General features: G+C 44.4%; 1 protein-coding gene across 1 annotated transcript in view; it reads left to right on the plus strand.

Annotated features, from left to right (window-relative positions):
* Positions 1-6781: 6781 nt before the first annotated feature.
* Tcerg1l (transcription elongation regulator 1 like) overlaps positions 6782-24318 on the plus strand; it is a 183102-nt gene continuing 165565 nt past the window's right edge. Inside the window, exons 1-3 of the mRNA XM_032892375.1 lie at positions 6782-7177; positions 9393-9539; positions 10255-10435. Of these exons, the coding sequence (XP_032748266.1) occupies positions 6845-7177; positions 9393-9539; positions 10255-10435 (661 nt within the window). The 5' untranslated portion in view covers positions 6782-6844. The remainder of the gene's footprint in view (positions 7178-9392; positions 9540-10254; positions 10436-24318) is intronic.

The following is a 24318-nucleotide window of genomic DNA, read 5'->3' on the forward strand; positions in this document are numbered from 1 at the left end:
CCATCACATCTATAACCACACCTTCAACTCATGAGCCTCTGGGGAACTCGTCATGTCAAAGCACAACAACCCCAGGCCTCAGCCAACTCCTGTGACATCCCTATGTCCTTTTATCACATGTTCTGTCTCCTGGTGGGAGAACCCAGTGATGGTTCCAGATGAATTAGAAAGACACTGTGCCTGACACCAGGGTCACATTATTGAAGAAATATGATCACTTCTGTGTGATATAGAAGGCTACATCTGGTTGGTCTGGAGGATCTTTTGTTGTTGATTAAAAAAAAACTAGGTTTGCAGGTGTGTGCCTATAATATCAGTACTGGCCAGGGTGTGGATATGGACAGATCTCAGGGGCTCGCTGGCCATCCTGTCTAGCCAAATTAGGGAATGAGCAATTGAGAAAGATAGCCAGTATTGACCTCTGGTCTCCATATGAATATACACACACATGTGCTCACACCCACATATAAAAGTGAGTGTACTCAAACATGTACACACATGTAGACCCCACACACACACACACAAACACACCAATAACCCTTGTGAAAACCCAAAGGAGAAATACACCCTGGCTGAATCTTGACTCAGACCATGGACCTCAGCTCTCTTCACTGTTCTTCCAGATGTTCCTGGGACTGAAGAAAGATACAGATGAAATGGGGTGGGCAGGACTCAGAAGTGATCCTGGAGCTCAATCTGCCTCTGTGTGTATCTCAGAAAGGTACCACGTGTGGCTGCAATAGTGAAACCTGGATGGTGGCCTGGAAAACAGATTGGATAGATTCTTGCTGTTCCTTCTCCATAACTGGGTATCCTTGCAGGGGTAGATAAATGACTGAGCCATAGAAAAGGCAGATAGACTGATGGACAGGTAGATGACAAATAGATGATCATTAGGTGACAGATAAGTAGGTGGAGAGATGAGAAAGTTATTTTCATTACCCTTTATTCCGTGTGTGTGTGTGTGTTTGCGTGTGTGTGCACGCATGCATACATATGAGCATCTGGTGGGTGGGGTACCCTTCTGTGTTTTCTACTGAGTTTGCTATTGGGTAAAGAGATGGTGGATCCTAGGGTTGCTCTTTCCTATGAGGCAGCTCCATTGTCAACTTCACCTGCCTATGGAGGAAGAAGGACTTCTCCTCTATACCATTTCACCTCAGACCATACACAGATGGCTGGAATTGTCCAGCAAAATCTCTGAAAAGGAACCTTTCAGTGTGGATGGGACAGCCATCAGGCATTGCGTCTGTAGCTCTGATTTGACATCATACTCTTGAAAAGAGAGCATCAGAAAGAGGTAGGGCAGCTGGGAAAGCTTCCCTGCCCTGGGCTTCTGCACGTCCAGGGTTGCTGAAGGACGAAGTGGGCATATGGCACAGTGTGGATACCAAGACAGGGGCACTTCCCCTCCTCGAGCAAAGGATGAGACACCATAGAGGTTAAGAGAAAAAAACACAGAGTGGAGCCGGAATAGAAGTCCTTTCTCGAAACCTAGCCATTAGGAGCCTCAAGTTCCTTCTCAAATCAACCTCATTTCCAAACAGTGTGGATCCCTCACACAGGGTCCCAGTTCATATCTGTTAGGATAACTGAAGAACTTTCAGTTTGTGTGTTTAATCCAACTTCTTGTTACCTGTGACACAAAAGGTAACGTTAAGAGAGAGAAGGGCAGAGATCACAGAGTCCCCTTTCTGGATCCAAGGCAGGAATCTGTGCAGTACAAAGGAGTACTTAGGGTGACTCCAGAAACAAAGATCATCTGAGATATAATGGCCCATAAACCACTTGATCTGCCCCAGTACATAAACAAGAGAATAAATGAAGTTTAGGATATAGATGTTCAACACATTGAGGGGAAAGCTGAGAAGGGCAGAGTGGCCCAGAACAAGTTCTAGGTTTGGAATCATTATGCCGGGGGTCTCTCTTTTGAAATTATTTTCCTTAAAATGTAATACATATTTATTTAATTCCTTTTCAATTCTTCTGTAACATCATTTTAATCACAGAATAGTAGTCCATTTACATGGATATTTTATTGTTTCTATCACTAGTCTTTGATTTCCAATGGTTAATTTTTTTACACTATATGGTGTTCTGTATATTTGAAACTAAAATCTTAACACTGGACCAAGTACAGATCCCCAGGATGTGCTCATTTTCGTAGCCTATCTTCATTGACTCCCTAGGGACCATTTCACTGGGCAAGATTACACAATGTTAAGGTAGGTGTGTCCTTTGAGGTACGAGTCAGCCCAGAAGAGCAAGTCTGTAGCCTTCTTTTTAGTCTAAACCTCGTAGCAGAACTTCATTGAGGCTTCCAAAGGGGAGAGATTTCGGGATGACCTCAGTGGTTGAGGATGTGGGGACAGATGTTTTGGAAGGAAGGCTACTGAGCAGAGCAGGAGGTGGAGGTGTGTTAAGGCACAAAAGTGGCCTAGCTCTTCAATATCGCAAAGAAGGTCTTTTTGAGGCTTTGTCCAGAAATGCACTATTGAGAGAAATGTGCACCAAATGCCACCAGGACTTGGCTGCCTTCCTGAGCAGGCAGGGACCCCGGAGGCTAGCAGATGCAGGACTGTCTGGGGAGCAGGCTTAGGCAGCCATAGCAGTCCTAGCAGCGAGAGGTGTCACAGGCAGAGAAGCACAGTATTTGGGTCTGTTCTCTTTGCCAGTTTTGGACACTTACCAACGGTGTCCAGTTCTCATTGAGATATGTGCTCAGTGTTAGTGAACGCGCTCCTGCAGACTCTGCAGTATTGTGCAAAGCTCACACGCTGCTGTACTGTATGCAAGTAAGATTTGCAATCATGCATAGTAGGATCTGATCTAATGTTCTTTATTAAAAAAGAAATGATATAAAATGCACAATGACAAGATGAAACATACTAGATATACACAGCATACATGTCTGTTTCCACATCGTAGGAAGAAAGATGATAGAAGAACGTTGTTGGGCCAGGTACTGAAAGGGGTCTGTCACAAAGCCTGGCTTCTTCCTAAGTTCTATTTCTTGGGCCAACTCTTGTTGGAGGAGAAAACCAACTCTTGTAAGTTGGCCTCTATACACTTCTCTCTGTCTCTGTCTCTTTCTCTGTCTCTGTCTTTCTCTCTCTCTCTCTCACACACACACACACATGCTAAAGATATAATTTTTAAAAATCTAAAAATCAGGAAATCTTGTAGAGGGAAGTTCATGAAATGTTAGCATTGTTTTTCCCTGTGTGCATTGACACTGCTTTCCCGTATTGTCAAGATATCTGTACTAACACATAGAACAGCAATTACATCCCCCTTTCAAACACACCCTGGCCTGTACAGGTGCATCTTGCTTCCCTCTGTGCTTCCGAACATCAGGCTACTTAACCCCCAAACTGCTGCTCTCTCTCCACCATACTGGATCTGTGCATTGGAGGGCATCGGTGACATCCATGACTACTGACAGCTGTCAGTCTCAATTCCAGCTCCATCCAGGACCTTGCTCCTGAACTCTGGCTTGGAGTTTCCAACAGTGACAAAGACAGATCTTCTAGGTGGCCCAGGAACATTCAGAATGGCCTCTGGAGGGACAAGGCTGGGGAGACCTCTCACATGCTACTCTACACGATTCAGGGACTTGGTGTCACACTGTCAACTCTCCTCCCTCCAGCATCTACCAGCACCCAAAGTGGTGGCTTGCTTCTTTGGCTTTTGTCCAGGACTCTGTTGTGCCACCACAACGAGTTTCTGCAGCAAAGGACCTGATAAAATCCTTGGAGAGGCAGCTTGCGGGTGGGCAGGGAACTGTTGAGGGAAGCCTGGGCCCTGAACCTCCCCCAGCTTCCCCTGACAATATTTTAACTCTGCAGGCCTGCAAGGAAGCATTTGCATTTTTCCTCTTTTCTTAAAAAAATCATTCTAATCTTTCTTAGGAAAACAAAATAAAAAAAAACCCACCTTCTCCAGGTTGCAAAATCTCATTCCATCGACCTCTCCCTAACATCCCCTATTATTTCTTCCTGAAAGAGGATACACAACTCAGAACTCATTAGTATCTGAGGATAATTAGCCCGTTTTCCTCCTTCTGCGGATGGTCTGCTTACACAGTATTCTGTTTTTCTGTTTCACCTTCACTGATGTTATTGTTGGGTTTGTCTAAATATAAAGGACAACTTTTGGCTGTCAGGATGGTTGGACATGAAGCAAAGTCCCCACTGACTTTTGTAGGGAGATGGATAGCACACATGCATTTAATGAGGTGCCACTTTCTGTCCCATGTAGGCAGACACCCCTAAAGTGCTGACCAGTAAGCAGACACAGCCACTGCACTCCCACATCTCTTAAGTGGGTAGCTTAAGATCAAAGAGGGCTGGTCTGCTGGTTTCTGACCTTCAGCTAATGCTGCCTGGTTTGATGGTCATATCCTCCTGTACCACCTTCTTATTTCCTATCTCCTTGACCCTTATACCATCCTCATGACACACAAGTAATCTTCACAGGAATGATCATGGAGAATCCTCTTAAATAATCAGGAAGCCAGGGTGCCCAAGAGGAGAACTCGCATCCTCTAGGTATAAAGTTGTTCTTGGATTATATGGGGGCTGAGGCAAAGGCTGGGTAGCCGATGAAATGAGAACCTGAAGGAGGATTTAAACTCTCTTGAGCCTCCTCATAGCAATAAACTAGTGGGGGCTGGGTTTTTTCCTATGTTAACCAGAATCCAGCACAGAGCATGGTGCAGAAAAGTGGCTCCAAACATTGAGGTGCTTGGACAGTGTTGAGCCTGTGACAGTTGACAGAGAAAGACGAATGTGGCCATTTCGAGGCTCTTTGAGCCTGCTCCTTCTTTAGAGTCAGGGAGTGTCCAAGGTGTCAAGGCCTTTGAACACCAAACAGCCCTGGCAGGGGCTTAGCCTTTAGCCAAGTTAGTTAGCAGAAGCATTGTGTGAGAACCGGTGTAGATATTCCCCAGGATGTGAGGTATCCACAGGCTTGGGTTGACTCCCTTCCTTCATTCCAGGAGCTAGAGTTGCTGCAGGCACACAAGTTTGCTTTGCTCAGTACACACAGCCCAGACAAGGCCCCTGGGAGTCTTCTGTACCCCCAGATCACGCCAGGACAGGATGGATGAATCCTGTTCTGCTTCTCTACCTAGCAACTGGACAGCATCCCACTTTGACTGGGAGCCTAGAGACCAAGTCGGCCATATGACATGACTTGTGTATAGAGGCATACACGTGCAGCCTCCAGTGGATGACCCCAGTGCTCTAATCTGCAAAGCTTTGGGGCTCTACATGGAAAATAATCTTGTCATTACTCTGGCATCAAAGAGAGGGAGAAGCTCACAAAGTGTAAGTGGTTTGGGTGGAGAAAAGTAGCGATGTGCCAGCTATGTAAATCAGCATATGCTGAGATCTAAAAGAAATCATGACAGGCCAGGAGGAAGGTAGGAAGGTAGGCAAACCAGGAAAATGAGGAAGCAACCCTAGAAACTGTTTGGAGCCATGTGGGTGCTTCTGTTTCTACCAGGAGGGGCTGCTAAAGGGCTGAAGAGTGGTGAGTGTGCGCCCGACCTAGGCGTGTCTTTGGATGTAGCTGGGTGGACTGTACTTTCCCTGGGCCAGACGGTTTTCATAGGCAAACTCCTTCTGCTTGATACCTGAAGTCTGGTCAAGCGCTTTTAAGAAGGGCTTGGTCATAAGGTTGGGTGCCTAGGGTTTCAGGTTCTTTAGCACGTGAAAGTCTGCCCTGCTGTCGGCATGAACTGTTCAGGATTGGATTGGGGCTGGAAGCCGCTACCAGTTGATGTCAGAGAATCTGATGGAAGAGACCTGGCATTGGACCAGTCTACCCAGTGTTCTGCGCAAGCTAGGTCAGCACAGGGTCTGGGACCAGCGCCGCCTGGCGGAAACTGCTTGTGATGAGCGTAGAGTCTGGACCCTCAGCAGACGCCGGCTGAGAGGAAGGAAGCTCCGAATGGAGTGAGGTGGAGCAAGAGATTCTTTGACCCAGACTTCTGCGTGCAGCAGCACAGCAGCTTATGGCGAGGCATGAAGGAACTCAGTCCGGTGCCCGGAATGATTAAAGACAAGTTCACCGAGACCAAGCCCTCTGGACGAGGAGGCCACTTGTCTTGTCTGTTGCATCAGAGAGGGGAGAGGTTGGGAGTCTGTGGGTTAAAGCAGAGGCAAAGGAGGGCGCTGAAGCCAGCAGATATCCGGAAAGGGCGTTAGACCCAGTACTAAAAATTCGGATTTCATGGCACCGTGAACCTCTAGGGACTTGGGAAAATATTTTGCATATTTATTCAAGAGAGAAATCGACCCATGCCTAGAAGGGTCCAGGGCCCAGCTGGTGTCAACATCTGCAGTCTAGTATTCCCTCTGGGTCTGGGCCCTAGACTCACTTTAAACCAGGTAGATTATGCCGGCGCCCTGGGCTCCGCGGGTGGCGGGACCTGCTCCGCTCCAGCGCCGCCACCTCGGCTTCAGCTCACCATTGGGATCGCGAGCGGAGTCTGGAGCCCCTAATCCTGCCGTGCGCACCGTCAGCTAGAGCCATTGGCCACCAGTAGCGACAACGGAGTGGGCTAGGGACCAGAGTAGAAGAATCAGCCAGCTGGGTTGGGAGCGCCCCACCGTGCCGCGCTGTGTCCCCGCCTCGGGGGTCCGGGTCTGGGGGCGGGGACTGGGGCCCCGCCAGGCCCGGGGGTGGCGCGGGCAGGAGGAGGGGCTCCAGAGCGGGGCAGGGGCGGAGCGAGCGGCCGCAACGCGAAACCAAGAGAGTTCGCTCCGAAGCCCGCGCCGCCGCCGGCCCGCACCTCGGGCGCCCGCCGCCCCCGCCGCCGCCCGCGCGGGGGTGTAGGATGCTGGCGGGCGCCAGGCTCCAGCGGCGGCGGCGGCAACTACAGCAACCCCAGCAGCCCCGGTGGCGGCAGCCTCTCCCGTGGCCGATGAATGCAGACCCGCCGCCACCGCCCTGGGTTTGGATGGTCCCCGGCACCGCCGGGCTGCTCCGGCTTGGTGCCGGGGTCGCGCCCCCGCCGGTGCTGTTGGCCTCGGCGCAACCTGCCTCCGCCCCGCTGCTCCCGAGGCTGCCCGGCTGGCCAGCCCCGGGCGAGCCTCTGCTGCCCCTGCTGCCGCTGTCCTCTGCGCCAGACCACGCCGCCGTGCACCATTATCCCCTGCTCCACGGACAGGTAACGATTCCGGCCCCGATTCCATCCAGGCGAAGTATTGCGGGTTGCCCCGGTCCTGGGTCTGCCCTGACCCTCAAGTTGGCGCCTCTCCCTCCCTGGGTGGTCCTGGGTTCCCTACACCATCAGGACGCTGCCGCGCAGTCATACATTGGCAAGAAAGTTCATGCTTCGACGTCCGGCTTTGCTTTGGCAATTTTTTTTTTTTGCGATATTTTCCCTCCTAGCTCTGGTTAGAGCGCGTTAGACCCGGCAGCCCCTGGCTAAAGCCAAACAGCCTGGACTGAACTTTCCCCGGCGCCGGGCGCTGTCCAGAACGCGGTTCTGAAGTCCCTGCCGCCGAGCAGAGCGCTGCAGCCAACCGTGGCTGCCATAGCCTCGAAGTTAATACTTTTACAGTCTCCACCAGACTTGAAAGCAAGCTGCAGATCAATAGCTATTTCTGATTCTGATCTGGTCCCCCTACTCCTTCACATGGATTCAGGGAAGTGCTTAAGAGAATTCCAGCCACGGAAGGCAGCCTGGAAATCCTGCCATGAAAGCGTCTTCTGGGGGGAATTCCTCTCCTGCCCTCTGAATTCCCTTAAGCCAGATACCACTTTAGAAGAGTTTGGCATCAGAGACCCGAACAGCAAAGAAAAGTGACTGCACCTTTGATTGATGGTGGTGGTGCAACCTTTCCTAGCTTCGGCCAAATTCATTGTTCACTATCTGTGCAAATGAGTTTGAATCCAGGAATAGCATATATTTCACTCCGAGACTGGTCTCATTAGCACATTCAAACGAGCGTTCTGTCACAGTATACCTTTTCATTAATTTCAGCCCGCTACTACCTAGTGAATTTTTCTAGAAGATGTCATGAAACTCCTATAAGCTATTCCTTAGACTTAACAATAAGTATGCATGCTGTACTGGGCGTCCTATCTCGACACATTGCATTCGGCTTTATTGGATAAGCTCTGCTAGCTTTTGCCATGTTTAGGAAGGCTGCCATTTCAGAGTGTTACCACTAGAGGTACATAATGTCAAGAACTCCCCCACCCCAAAAAATCCCTGCCTTTCTCCCCGCAAAAATTAAAAAAAAACTGAAAAAAAAAAACAACTTAGCATTAGTCTTTTGACTAATGAACGAATATTTTCTGCTTTTCACTATCTAAATAAGGATAGGGAGAATGAGAAAGTGATTTTTACATATAACAAAACCAAAAAAAAATGTGACTTTGAAACAGAAGCCACAGAGTGTTCCCCCAACCTCAGGGTTACTGGGGTGAGGCCTGGGTGGTTTTAGTGGGTGACCCATACTCACTTGTCTGTCCCTTTCTGGGCTGGCTGTCTTATTTTCTGCAGTGAGATCTTCAGCGAAGTGGTCCTTACATTTTCTTTGCTGTAGAATCTGTTTGTTTTAACGAACCTTGGGAAAGTTACAATCTTAATTCCTTAAAAGAGTTTCAAAAATGATAAATGAAATGAAGCAAAGTGATATGCTGAAGGGGATGCCAGAGATAGAGCTCTGTGCACCCCATGACTGGAGGCTGGGAATTCAAAAGAAATGACCCCAGAGACAGCCTTTGCCCTTCCCATGATGGCTTCCCATCAGCTAAAACTAGAAAATCCTCTCTCTCTCTCTCTCTCTCTCTCTCTCTCTCTCTCTCTCTCTCTCTCTGTGTGTGTGTGTCTGTCTGTTACCCTTCCTTCCTTCCTTCCTTCCTTCCTTCCTTCCTTCCTTCCTTCCTTCTTTCCTTCATTAAGTTAGTCCTTTTACAAGCCTGTGTGATTTCTTTACCCCCACCCTCTTTTGTTTTCTTTCCTCTCCTATCATATACTCCCTCCCCATCAATCCCTTTCCAGGGTTGCTGACCTTAGTAGGGCTTGCCTCCTGACCTGCTTAGCTCATCTAGGTGTCTGTGTAACCAGGGGCTGAGGAAGTACTTGTGTGTCTCTCATTCTCGTATCTTGGAAGTTCTTTCCCAATAATCAAAGAGACTGAAATGATAATTTTATGAAAATCACGATATAAAATTTTTACAAGTTTCTTTGTACTTTATAAATGGTTATGGTATGTCTTGATTGGAAATGAGATCATTTTTCTCATCAAATTCCTATACTTTAAATCCCTTTATCTCAGAAGTTATTCCTGCAACTTTTGGTAAAAAAAAAAAAAAAAAAAAAGGCTGATGCTTCTTTCTTTCTCTCTCTCTTTTAAAATTTTGCATCCCAGTGGCTGTTTGGTGGTCATTCTCCGTCCATAGGACTAGCCCCCTCCTCTGCTGTGGAGTTGGTGCCCCTTTTCCCACATGTCTGCCCTTCTACTCTGTCACCTCCTGTTGGGAAAAGCTGGATAGATAAGAGGATGCCTAATTACAAGGTAAAGGTGCAAGCAATTTAATTGGATAAGTGGATTTTTAATTGATAAGTTGCTGGGTATCACCATGTTAACAGAAAACATTATGCATTTCCTAATTGTAATAGATTGATTATTTGAATACAGAGAGGGCTCATTTCAGGACCAGACTGACCTGTTCAGACATCTGCAGATAGGGGTAATTTTGATATAACTTGAATGAATGGATTGGGTTATGTTGAAAAAAGCACCAATCTCTGAATCAGATTTTTTCAGCCTTAAAATTTATAACCATCGACCAAACCCCAGTCCTAAATACTGGATGATGCAACTTTTCCATTTTGGGAAGACGTTTTTCTCATGATTCCCACTTTGTATTTTCTTCTTCCTGGTGGTTATGAATTCAAGTTTCCTGAATACCATTTACCTTCTTGCCTATGAAATATGGAGTAACACATTGACTCGTTCTACCACACAAAGCGGTGGTCTCATTGTGTGATTCTTCAGTGTGTCACCTGGCTGTTGGGCTGAACTGGCTAGGCTGGCAGTTAAAGATTAGCCCAGTCTCAGCGAGAAGACTTTTTCTGCTTCTCACAGCAGCCCTTTTCTGTAAGTTTTAGATCCACACTTTCAGGACATGCCTATAACACCCATCGTTTGACCGGTGAGCAATAGCATACACCCGTATCTTCTACCAAGTGATTTGTTTTAAATGGTTGTTTGCCTTTGTTTTGGACAGATCTTTTTTAATAATTCCTTTGCTCTGGACTCAACATGGATATACCCTGAGGAATCAGGACTCTTCCACAGCCATGAAAAAACTCATTTTCTGGCAAACCGAGTAACTCCATCTCTGTCTAGGCCCGCTCCTGCCTCCAGGCCTCTCCCAACTGTGGTATTAGCAGCTCAGCCAATACCAGGTCAGTGCCTAAGTAACAGTGATAATGTGACTTCTGTGCCTGTCTGTGCTAATCATAAGTCAGCTTGAAAATGAACTGTTGCTTTCATGACACAATTCTCTTAGCAAATTCTCTTATGACAGATGCATTGCACAGTGTGAATCTTGTTGAAAGGTTGAATCCGGTCACCCAGCTGCTGCCATTCTTCAGCTCCAGGGTCAGTTTTGAAGATGGGGAGGTAGCTGAGGGGTGTGTGCAGGATAACAGATGATATTGGCTATGCTCTGCTTTCATGACTGGACTGTGTCTTCCGCGACTGGTGAACAAGGACACCAGATGAACAAGCGTCTTTCACAGTGCTGCTGGTTTGGAGTGTCGCATGCAAGGATGCTTGTGGGGCTGCCGGGGACAGGTCCACGCATAGATTCTGTGCGTTTTGCATTGTCGACATGGGTGTCAGGGGTGACATATTCTGGAACACTCTACTTGGAAAATGAGCTTTGTTCTATCTTTGGAACCAAATGACCCGATAGAACATTGTCCTGTAACATAGCCCCGCCACCCCAGCCCCGAAATAATCCCCCGGTGAAATATTGCATAGTAAACCTGTATTGTAACAGGAGAATAAAATCATCTTATGAATTTTTAAATTGATTTTTTTTAAATCACCTTAACATACGATCATATTACAAAAGCAAATGTTGCCGGTGCCAAACTTGTCTTGCAGCCCCTTCCATTATGGAATATTTTATGACTGCAGAATTACATTATCTTCCTGTAATTTCCTACCTACCAAGCTTATCTCAATATGTGTCTCTAAAATTTAGTAATAAGAAGCTGGTCCTGTGGATACCAGCACCAGGGTGGGGGATGCATTTACTTCCTTCTCTGTTTGGCTGCATATTTATTCCAATTTGCGAGGACTCTCGTTTAGCAATAACTCAGGAAGAACAAGGCAGCAGGTCCCGCAGGCTTTTGTGATTCTCCGACTGAAAAGTGCCTTCAGTCCTTGTCGTTATTCATTGCTGATTGATTGAGATCTGACCGAACAACAGGTGTACGCGTGTTTGTAATGTCTCATAGAGTGACGTTCATGTTTTCTTTTTGCATTAATAGTCGTGAAAGATAACTTGATGACACGTGCTGTATTATATGAGTGTGCCGTGACTTTCAATGACTCTTGGAAGAATAATACTTCCCAATGCGTGGGTAATGTCGCCCAGTCTATCTGTGGAGTCCCTCCTTGCCACTAATAGCAGGAGACCATGCAGACATTACTCGGAATGCCTCAGTCTTCCCAGGAAGCACCGGGAAACCGATACCTTCTCAGGTTGCTTACTTACTGTGATGTGGCACATATCTTACAGTCTATTCAATCCGTATCAATTAATTTCACTGTCTGATTTGGGGATTAAAGGATGACAAAATACTTATTACAAGCATAATGTTATAGTAATCTTTCATTCCAACCTTTCCCGCCATTAGTCAAATCCTCGCTTTTAATCTTCCCAGGGTTTTCTCTTTTGTTTTCTGAATCCAACATTTGAGGCTTGACTTACCTTGAGGAAAATGTGGACCTGTCTCCCAAAGTGACTAACCATCGGATACATCTCCTTGAGATGGGAGTTTCTAGATTGCATCACTAAGGTTGACTTTTTGATAAGTTTCAGGATTCTCAGAAATTATTCACCTTTGAAAAGAACAAATTGAATAATGCCTGATGAACATATATGTAAGAAGTTATTTATGTGTTATTGATTGCCTAACAAAGTACTAGGGAGGGAGCAAGAAAAGGTGAAAGATAGAGTTAATTCCCAAGTCAGTGAAAATTTGAAATATATCACTTCAATTTTACCATGAAAGCTAAAAACTATACCTTTAATAAAGCATATATATGTAAATTATGAGATAGAGTGATATTAAAACAATTATATTTTATATCATATAATTGGATAATTTTGCATATTATATTTAATTAAAATCGCAATTTATATTCTACAGATATGCATGATTATGACCATGTACATTTTTATACAAGCACATAATATATCATTATAAATATAGTACATGATTGACATATTGTATTGGCCAACTTTGTTGTACATGTTTTCTATTCAGAATTCAGTGGCCTTAGAATCAGATATATATTATTGATTTCTTTCAAATTAGTCAAAGAGGCATAATTAGAATTTCCAGAGAACAGGAGAAGTGAGTCTTAAGCTCTTATTTTAAGCAGTGCCACTGAAGTAAGACTTTACTTTTCTTGGCTGGTTAGAGGTTTTCATGTAATATTGTTCTCTAAGTGCTGTTCATTCATGCATTGACATTTGAGGGACAATGGAAGGTGACATGCCAGGGACTCAAGTGGTGCATGCCTAGCAAGCAGTTTGAATAACTGTGCTATTGGCTGCCTTCCTTAGAGGTCACTGTGGATGGGGCGCCGGGTGAGGAAAGCTGAGGCTTAGACTAATGTCAGGCCTCCCTCATTTATGCTGGTTAAGAGTTAACTGTAATTTCAGAGGTTCAGTTCATATGAGCTCAATGTGACTGAGCTTGGAAAACTATCTGAAGTTTGACTTACTACAAAGGATTTCACTTGTTAGATAAAGCGTGTTCGTGCGTGATTGCTGTTCTACACAGAGCTAGAAGCAGCCTCCACTGCCTCAAATGTGAGGAGTTATGATTGATGTTGGTCTCTTTTTCTTCACTCTCCAGGCAAACCATAAGAGGGGGTAGCCATGAGAACTGGGCTATGTAGTCTATTGGGGGAATGGAAAACAATAGATCATAATCATGTGACATAGTTAGAAAAGATGGGGCACCTAGAGGGAAGCCTGTGGTGCTATCTGAGAGCAGCAAAGTAGAGTTCTAAGCCAAGCAGTAGATACGAAATGGTGCAAGTAACTCCAGGCAATGAGGTGATGCTGGGTTTGTAGGAGTCAATGGGGAGCCTAGATAGGACAGCAGTTACCAGGTTATGGTCCTCTGTATCCAGAAACATCCCTGAGAGCTTAGGCTTTATGAATGTCATGAGATTTTGCATTGTCTTCCCGTACGTCCTCTAGGAAAGCGGGGATCCATCCCAGGAAGCTGAGGAGTGTCAGGAGGCCTAGTATCGTCTCACTGGCCAGTAGACCCAGGATGCAAAAGCATGGAATCACAGCTGTAGAAAGCAAGGCTGTGATAATAATTAAGTGGAAATTATCCCTAATGATGGTGTTAATGGGCCGAAGTGAGAAGTAATCCAAGCCTCCTTCATTCCCAGCCCACAGCAGCTGATTCAGGGTAGGAAATGGGCAGGCCAGAAAGTGTCAGGGGTCAGGACAGTCCCCCTGATCAGGTTACGGGAGGCACCCTCGTCATCTCTCCATCCTCCTCTTCCTCCATGGAGCAGGTGATTCCCTGGAATGTGGCAGCATGTCAGGACACTATTCAGAAATAAAATAGCCCAGGCTGAAAGCATCAAGCAGTGGGAAAAGATCATTAACTCACTCGCCGTCCACTAGAGACACAAAATGAACAGTGTCCTGAGGGAAACTGGAGATTCATGTGAGAGCCCTCTCTATAGCAATAGCCACTAGCCTGAGATCAGAAAGTCTGAGTCCATAGGAGTGCAAACCACTCAAACTAGTTGTGCCATCCCAACTAGTGTGAGAGGCAGATGGGGGAGAAGGCAAAAGTCCAGCTGTACAGCATATAAAACTCTCTGCTCAGAGTTCTAAAGATGCAGAAGAAAGGCTTACACAGGACCTGGTCACCCTTTGGGGTAGGGCAAATTTTAGTATAATTTAACATGCATAAATAAATAAGGAACCACAGAAGATCAGCAAGGGTTGTAATAAAAAATGACTGCCGCAGTGGAAGAGCATCGGAAGAAATGAAAGAGGCAGGGCGATTCTGAAAGATCCTGATTAAAACCACCAAGGAGAACTGAGGGCAGTCTGCAGACATGCCCAGTGTGCCACGGTGACTCTGTAAAGCATCCCCTGTCCAGAGAAGGCGGTGGGCATGGACGTGAAAGGCTGAAGCACAGATCCTGATGCCCTGACCTTTGATAAACAGAGGGAAGGTACAGTGTTAAATGGGCTGAGGAAGGGCATCTCTGCTCCCCAAAGCCTGGCATAGTCATCACTTTTCTCATTGCTGTGACCTAATACCCAAGAAGAAGTAACTTAGAGGGAGGAAGGGCATGCATTTGGGCTCACAGTTTGAGGGGGGTGTGCATTCCATTATGGAGGCAAATGCCTGAGCCTTGGAGGTCGTTCCACACTCAAGCCACAGTGAAAGCACTATATAGGAGAGCTGAGAAAGGGGAATGGCTGTTAGCTCAGTCTATTCCACGATGCTAGGTCTGCTCTTCATGTTGAGAAACGTTAAGGGCTGTAGGCGAAAATCATTAAGTAATTATGTCTCACCAGAAAGCCCTGTTGGTACCCAAGTGGGGAAGGATTCTCTCAGAGCAGCAGGGGGCAGGGGGGCCGGTCCATAAGAAAGCAGCTCTCTTGCCACAACTGCTGCCTTCGCTCTGCCCATAGCCAGTTTTAGTTTTCTGATTTGTTTTTGTTTACGCTTGGGTTGTTGAAAAGCACAATATCTGCCTTTCAAAATAAAGCTTGGTGTATTTTACACTTTATATATCTCTGTGTGACTTCGGCACTTTGATTTCTATTTTCTTGTTGTTCCCTGCTTTGCAGTTTCTAGACTGGTGGCATTTATGTTTTGTTGACTTCTGAGTGTAAGGTGACTAGGAGTATGTCACATGGATTCTATTCCCCCCCCCAGCAATTACAAAATGAGATTTTAAATAAATCTGACTTGAGTTTATGTTTTGTTCACTTCAAATTATGAGACCACCACTATGTTAGAAGCCTTCTGTGAAACATGAGACATTTGGAAACATTCATCTTGTATAGTCTTATTATTTTCTTCTAACTTCTACTAAGAAGTAAATCTGTAAGAAGAACTTAGAACAAGGAAGTCAGGCTTCAGAATATTTGCAAACGTCAGCATTTGTGGTTAATAATAGTGGATAGATATGAATGCTTGCAGTTTGGTCACTGGAGCAAGCAAAAAGCTCTAAGCTATATTAAAATGCAAAAGCTCAAACTTTGCTGTCAGAACCCCCCCAAATACACAACTCAACGCAAGATTTCCTAAGTCTGCTGCTGAACCGAGACCCCACCCCCTAGGTAGCACAGGAAAGGTGCATGCTGTGCCCCCGTTGTGGTATAGGAATATAAATGGCCATATGTGGGAGCACAAATGCTAAAAGAGATGGCCAGGTACCCCAGAACTCAAAGACCCGTGGAAAAGTCATTGTTAAGGGAATGTGAACCCTATGCAGGCAAACATGACAACAGGGGTCATGTCCAGGTCAGCTCCTGAATATACTGACCCTCCCTCCCATGCTGACAGTTTGACACAAGAAGGTCTGCCATGCTCCCCAGAAGGACCATGCATGGCATTTTCTACTGTCCTACTTATAAGGGCTAGCATTTGTTAAGAGCATTACAAGACTTGCAAATCAAGCAAGAAATTCATCCATCAAGAAATAATCAGGAGAACCAGAGACCTGCAGACTGGCATTCTCAGCACAAACTGGTTAGCATCTTAACTGCCTGATTTGGGGGACAGGTGTAGGGTTTCATCAGAGATATGGAAATAAAATCATGGAAAAATGAAGAAGACTGTAACATCTGAGATGGGAAGAGGACTTTGATGGGCTCACGACCAGATGCGATGAAGCCAAGGAAGGAGTTTAAGGATGGGATGATCGAAATCCTGGAACTTGCATTTCCGAGAACGCAAGTGGTAAAATGGAGCCCGCATCCTCAGAGCTGAGAGATAGCATCAGATGGTTAACATATGTGTGATTGAAGTCCTAGAAGAACACATGGCACGACAAGCATTTGGAGAGATAATGATCAAAGGTGATACGAAAATAAATTCTGTTGTCAAACTGTAAATTCAAGAATCTCAGCCAACCCCACTGGAAAAGAGCAAAGTGAAAAGGAGACAGAAACCGACTGAGCGCTCGGTAAGTCAGAGCCGAACTTGTAAGGAAAAGACTCGAAGCAGGCCTGGAAGATAGAGAAGACACATTACACAGACAAGAACGAAGATAGAAATCTCACCAGTTTCATTGCCCTGAGGAAGCGATATGTTTGAAGGGCTTCATATTGTTAAAGATCTCTCCATCTACAACTTAGACCAATGAAAAACAAGCAGAACCTGAGGTGAGGTGCCATCCCAAATAAACTAGAATGGAAAAGAATTCATTGTCCTGATATCATCAGCTCGAGGAATTATAAAGAAATTTCTTAGGAACAAATAATGTAGCATCAGAGAGACATTTACCTCCCCTAGACAAGAGAGTAAGTGATGGAGATGATAAAGATTGTGTTGCTCTCTCTCAACTGCTCCGACAATAGCTGGCGGTGTCAAAGAGCCGTGAATAGCGGCAGAGCATGTCTGTACAGTCTTAAAATAGTTGCGAAATGCAAGATGCATGCTGGCTTCCACGAGGGTCTCAGAAGAGGAACCAGAAGTGTGAAATCAGAATGCTTTCGCACCATCTACTTATGACACACAGTGATAACTGAGAGTAAGTTCTGTAGACTTAAAGATAGACCTGGTACCTTTATGTACGACAAAATAATTGTAGACATAATCAATTCATAATAAATAGTTAACCCAGCCACCCGGGGATACATGGTGAGACTCTTGCTTAAAAAGCCAACAGACATACAGACAGACAGACAACAACAACCAATACAAAACCAATAAATCAAAAGCCGAGTGTGGTGATGCACACTTTCAGTCCCAGCGTTGGGATACAGAGGCAGGTAGGTCAGGTCATTCTGGTCTGTAGAGTAAATTCTAGACTACCCAAGTCTACACAGTGAGACGATGTCTCAAAAACTAAAACCAACATTCTCTGGGGACCCAAAGACCACTCTGGCTAGGGAAGCAGGTAAGCTAACTCCAGATTTTCACCTCTCTCTCCTGTCATCCAAATCCAATCCCCCAGTCTCAGCCCCAGCTCTGCAACAGACCACCTGCTCCAGATTCCCCGTCTCTCTGTTCCCGTCTCCAACAGAACTCACAGATCTTCTCCTCCAATCTTGTATTCCCATCCTGTTCTCACAGCTCCCTCCAACAAGCATCCTCTGGTAACCCTGGCAGAGAAAGAAGTAAATGGATGGAACTAGGAAAAGCATTCATCCTGAGTGAAGTAAGCCAGACCCAGAAAGACAAATACTATCAGTGCCTTGCTCAGCCATCGTCAGAGAAGCATCCTTCTGCCACAGATGGGAACAATACAAAGCCCCACAGCTGGGCAATATGCAGAAGAGTGAGAGACCTTGGGACACTTGGCCCTGAAGATTTCTCTCCACCAAATCCCTCTCCCCAGGGCTAAGGAATCCCTGTGGAAAAGGACGCAGAAAGTGTGCAGGGGTTGGGGATTTAGTTCAGTGGTGAGCGCTTGCCTAGCAAGCGCAAGGCCCTGGTTCCGTCCCCAGCTCCGGAAAAAAAAAAAAAAAAAAAAAAAAAAGTGTGCAGAGTCAGAGGGGACGAAGGACACCAAGGACACAAGGTCTTCTAAAGCAACACAATCAGAGCTCATGTGAGCTCACAGAGACTGAGGCAGCACGCACAGGGCCTGCTCGGGTCTGTGCCAGAACTGGTCCTGGAGCTGAAAGGAGAAGTGGACAAATGTCCCAGAATCTATCTCAAATTGATAATGAAGATTTAATTTTCTCCAAAGGAGTCTCACTGGGGAAACAACTTCTCATAAGGGTGGGTTGCGTGCCTAGCAGTAGATGACCAACAGGAAATAAACTCAACCACACCTTTGGAGGTCCCTTGCCTTATAATGTTGTGTCAGGACTTTAAAATAATCTATTTATTTATTTATTTGTTTGTTTACTTATTTATTTATTTATTTATTCCCCCACCCCTCTCTCTGTTACCCTATAGTCTTTTGCATGTAGATTATGGCTTCTAGTCTTGCATTTTTGTGGGATTCCTGAGTGCGTGAACAAGTGGGCTTCTAATTCTGTATCTGTTTTTTGTGCCTTTTCTTGGGTTCTTTTCCTTCTGTTTGCTTGTATATCCTATTCCAATGTGTTAGTTTTTGTTTTGTCTTATGTAATTATATTATTTATTATATTCTTTTCCTTTAGAAGCCTGCCTGTTTCCTAATAAGAGACAGAAGGGTAGATCTGGATGGGAGGAGAGGTAGGGAGGAACTGAAAGAGTAATCAGGATATATTCTATGAGAAAAAGTCTATTTTCAAGAAAAGGAAAAGGAGGAAAAAATTCATATGAGCAAATAAAAATGCACCAAGAGAGTTTGCTGAAACTATCTTAACCCCCCAAAAAATATGAAAAAAAATCTATATAACTATTCAACACAAAATCAGGTATTAAAAAGAACAAGAAAGACCATAACATAGGAAAACAAGATAGACACACGCGATAGATGCTCTGCGCTTGCACTCAAACACACGCTGTCCCCCTGGCCAGAGTGGAGCAGAGACTCCTGTCAGTTTTCCAAAGCTGAAACTGTGCCACCTTCTTGCTGCCTTACATAATATGTAAAACAAACTATAAAGTGGATATTGAAATGTGAAGCTTAACTCCCTGTTGACAGGCAGAGGTTTTCAGACTCTTAGCACGATATGCGATGTCTATTCAGAAACTTGCTTTTAATACAATGCCACGAACGAGGTAAAAGTTGAAAGGTAAAAGTGTGATACCTGCCTCAGAGTGAGTCCTGAGGACTGGGAGGAGGGGGATAACTAATAGGCGGAAAAGAATTCAGAGATGGAAAGGAGCTTGCATAATTAGAAATGCACGGAAAGTATGTCTGGAAGGACAGAGCAGTTCCAACCAGGAGTGTCCACACAGGACGAACATGGACAGAACAGAAGTCCGTGTGGCAGGTTTCAGGTGCAGCTGGAGGCTTCAGCAGCACCGCCTGCAACCGCAAGAAGGTGACATGTTTTCACCTTTGGAAAACCCACAGGAGTCTGCCCTCCACTCTGGCCAGAGCGACAGTTACAGACGTCCTAGGACAGAAGCCATGCGTTTATGTGCAAGTGTAGGGCATCTCTCATTCCCACATTCTAGGCTACAAAATAACCCTACAGATACTGAGTGGTTAAAATCTATATGAGTTATCTTCTGGCAAAAATAGCATTAATTTAGAAACCAGTAACGGAACAGAAAAAAAAATCAGAAAAATGTCTAAATACCCGAAAATAGAATAATACTCAAGTAACAATAGGTCACAGAGGTAGAGGGAGTCAGAAAATATTTTGATTCAAATGAAAATGAAAATCATTATAAGAAATCTTGTGGGGCACAGCCAAAGCAGGACACAGACAGAAATTTATAACATGAAAATGTCTGTATCGGAAAGGAAAATTTAAATCAATGCTTACCCTTAAGCAACTAGAAAAGAGAGAGCTTTCTTACCAAAACAAGCCAAAAGAACTGAAAAAAAACAAAACAAAACAAAACAAAACAAAAAAAGACATAATGACTTGGTTTTGTTTTCTGTTGCTATGATAAAAATGCTCCAACTTGGGGGAGAAAGAGCTCACAATTGCTGGTTATAGTTATTCATAGCAGGGAAGGCAGGGTATCAGAAGCATAAGAGCACCGGTCACATCTCATCCATAGCTAAGAGCAAAGAATAATGAATTCATGCATGTATGCTAGGGTTCAACTCACTTTCTCTGACTTAATCAAGTTCAGGATCCACAGCCTAGGGAATGGCACCACCCACTGTGGGTGGGTCTTCATAACTCAATTATCATAACCATGACAACCCCCTAGAGGCATTGCCCACATCCCAACTTGATCTAAGTCCTAAGAGTCCTAGGTGATTTTAGATGGTGTGAAGTTGACGATTAAAATTAACACAGAATATAAAAAGAGTAATATATCCAATGCCACAGATGGATGTCACTAGATTACAAAAGAGAACACAGAGGTAAAGTAAAGAGAGAGAGAGAGAGAGAGAGAGAGAGAGAGAGAGAGAGAGAGAGGTGCAGTAAGAAAGAGACCTCTCTGCCTCAATCAGGGGGTGCAAAGGCTTAGGCATGGAACACATATTATGGACAACGCTTTCTGCCAGAAGAAATTTACTGAGCTGACATCATCACTTCACCAAATAGTTCAACGAGACAGAATAGGGAGCAGTGTCATATCAGGCAAACATGTAATTTCCTTTACATTTTAAGTGACTTTCTATAATTTGGCACTAGGGGTATGCAGTTATGATGGCTGATTAAATTCAGACTTCCAACTCAAAGATTTAATGCATGGAAATAAAAGCTACAATACTTAAAAAAAAGGAAAGAAAATGGATGAGAGCAAAGCTGAAGTTTCAGAAAGATCAGTACAGTTGGTCCTCTTCTGAGTGGAGCGTAGGTAAAAAGGAAGCCAGTGACGATGAGCAATGTGAAGAACAAAACCAGCCATGACTCTAGGCTTTATACACAATGCAGAGAAAATGTGAGTCACTACCTTGTGGAGTGTACTCAAAGCTTTAACAAAATAGACGAACTCTTTGTACAGAACAAGCTGAGTGAAAGACGCAACAGAATGGGACTAGAACTGAGTGCATATGAGCAGCAGATACATTTAGAAGCCTTCCGGTGTCGGGTAATGTTTTTCTCCAACAGGAAAAATCTCCAAGATCAGAGAAGTTCTCTGGTGAGCTCCATCTGCTGTTTCCAGGAGAAGTACTAGGTACATTTACACAACCTTGTTCAGACAAGAGGATAGAAAAAAAAATGTCCCCCAACTTCTTTCCCTTAAATCAGCCTTCTTCTCTTACAAAAGCCACATGGATATTACAGGAAGGCTCCTGAGAAGCTTCACTAGCACAGATTTTAAAATGTCCAAGGGGAGGTACTGTGTCCAGCAGTGTACAGGGTAGGCAATGCCTTGTGACTAAATTGTAGCTTTCTGGGAATGAAATGTTAATTTAACATTAGGAAATGTTATTTACCAAAAATGAAAGAAGAAAAGTAGTAAGACATTTCAGTAGATTTAGAAAATGTGTTAAGTGGGCATGGGTGTGTGTGTGTGTGTGTGTGTGTGTGTGTGTGTGTGTGTGTGTGTGTGTGTGTGTGTGTGACTGTAATCTGAGCACTGAGGCTGAAGCAGAAGAATCTCAAGTTTGGGGTACAAAGTTAGACAGTATCTGAATATAAAACAAAAACAGTAAAATTAATTTTCCAACTCAACATCCATTCAGATTAACAAAGAAAAAGTAAAGCATGTGCAAGCAATGAGAGATTAAAGAATACCTCCTTGAATGAACAAAAGATGCTCCGAGAAAGCCACAGGTGATGCTACATTCAACAGCTATAATGGCGGTTTCCTCCAGGGGAAGAGCTAGGCAGGGACTTGGGCTTGCGTCACTTCCATGAGAAACTGTTCTAGAAGCTACAGGGGGTGCATGCAGACAGATAAAGAGGAAGGAACTGAGGAAGAGGGATACAGACTGTGTTCAAAGCCATCTCTACTTGAATGCAGACAGGGCATTGCCAGTGTAGACCACCTCAGGAAATCAGCCAAAAGCTCCCAGTACAGGGTTTCCCATGGTTTCAGGGCAACGCATCAATGTACAAATTCAACTGAGTCCCTGTGTTTTCTATGAACAGCTGGAAAAGAAGCTAAAACACACCTCAGATAATTAATATCCAGCCTGGGAGTTAATGGCAAGCATTAAAGAAATGCTTAGCAACCTTGAAGACTTCAGGGGGCAAATGAATGAATCAATTCGGAAGTACAGAAATAAACCTGAAACGCATGTGGAGTAATGGCGAGCCTTTCATTCTTGGAGATGGATGGAAATGTGAAATGGAAAGTCTCAGTGTAGACTGGTTTTCAGATACAGGCACAGGGAGTTAGAAGATGTAAAACAAATTATGAAAAAAGCCAATAACAAAAGAGAGGCAGATATTCATAGTGTAAACGATCATAAATAAATTAGATTGATTAAAAATGTTTCCCTCAACCCTGTGGACATGAAAAGATAAAGAGAAACATTTACTTTCTGTCACTTGTTGAACTCTCTAGCTTCCAGACTTCTCTAATTGGGTACGTGCTTGGTAACCACGTGTTGGCTCTTTCCCTTGCCTGTGAGTCTCTTCTATACCTGAAATATGTGTTACTTTCTATGATGTGTGTTTTGGAACACAGGAAATGCTGAAATTATATCTATTATGAAAGTGGTTGCCAATACTAGCAATTTTGCAAAATAAACAATAGAAACTTTTACTATGTGGATAAATCCCAATTATCTAGATAGTTGTAAAAATCTGAAATACAGAAGGTATCACTTTCAGTGATGCTGGCATCTGCTGGGATCAAGAGGAGCATGTTTCACAGTCATGGAGCTGTGTAATGTCAAGTCAGGCATTGACCATGGCATCAAGCCCATTGGCTTATTGAAAAATAAGCATACTCACGTCAGTAAACTACATGAAGATGCATTGTGGGATATGCCTAAAGGCAACAGCCATCTGTAACAATCTGAAATCTGGAACAAGATGTGGTTCCAGATATACAACACTGAGCTTCGCTTTCAGCAGTGGTCAAAGCTCCCAGACCTTCAGAGTCATTGACCACTTTTCTTCCAGAAGCTCTAGCCAAGAAACGTAACAACATGGAAGACCACTTAGGGATCCCAGAAATCTCAACAAGATCAACATTAAAACTCTCAGGATTAATTAAAAAGACAGCTCAACAAAATTGATTAATGAGAGATATATTTCCTTTATCTCAACAGCTTTGTAGACATGGCCATGTCAGACATGGGACCACGTTTGTTTGCAATGGCCTTAGAGAGCTAGCGGCATGTACATCTTGACAGAGCTGCAGGAAGTTTAATGTCTGCTGTTCAGAGGCATTTTCTTATTATGTGTTCTGTGAACAAATAACCCTGATGCCAGTATCTGGACGAAAATAAAGAATCCATTTAATTAGCATCTAAGGAACCCAGATGCAGCTGGTCTGGATGATGCTTACCTGTGCAAAGATCTTTTTATTTTAATTTACCCTGTTTTCTCAGTATGAGAAGAATCCGCTCTTTCTATACAAAGAATTGGAAATTATTAACTTGTTGGAGAAAAAGGGAACATCATCCACAGTGCCAGGAACTATCCATAAGTAGCACCAGAGTAAAACTATTTCCAGACATGCGCTGCACAAAAACACTTGAAGATTAAGTATCATTTCTTTATAGTAACTTTCCAGGCATTTAAAGGACAATAGAGAACACATTGTAGAACCCACGGAGATGCTTACATGCAGGGAAAAGACTTGTTTCTTCCTCTCTTCCTGTTCTGCTGTTTCCTTTGTTTACATTTTAATATGCATATTATTTTCATCTTTGAGAATTTTGCACATACATGCAATGTGTTTTAATTACATCCACACTCCCACTTTCCCACCTCCAAGTCCTCCAAGAGTCCCCCTTACCATAGACCTCTGTCAACAACTTGTCCTTTTTTTATTTATTTACCAACTGAGTCTAGTTAGTCCTGAACACTCGCAATGGGTCTGAACCCACCCCACTGAGAACACGGACAGTCTGTAGAGGCCACATCCCTGGAGTAAACCCACTCTCCCTCCCCCTAGTAGCCAACGAAAGCCAAAAACTCCTCAGTACCCATGAGACTTCAAGATCCCTCCCCAATTCATGCTGGGATTTGCACTTTCAAACTTTAATTTTTTTCTTTCATTATCTAGGACTTTGAATGCATTGTTGAAATAGTAATGACGTAAGTGTAGGCATACAAATAGTAGGACTGACTATGGCATTTGCAACGCCCACCTTGTTTGCTTGTTCCTCTTCTCCACTCCTGCCCCTAGTGAAA

The sequence above is a fragment of the Rattus rattus genome, chromosome 2 (genome assembly GCF_011064425.1).
Source record: "Rattus rattus isolate New Zealand chromosome 2, Rrattus_CSIRO_v1, whole genome shotgun sequence".
Taxonomy (NCBI): domain Eukaryota; kingdom Metazoa; phylum Chordata; class Mammalia; order Rodentia; family Muridae; genus Rattus; species Rattus rattus.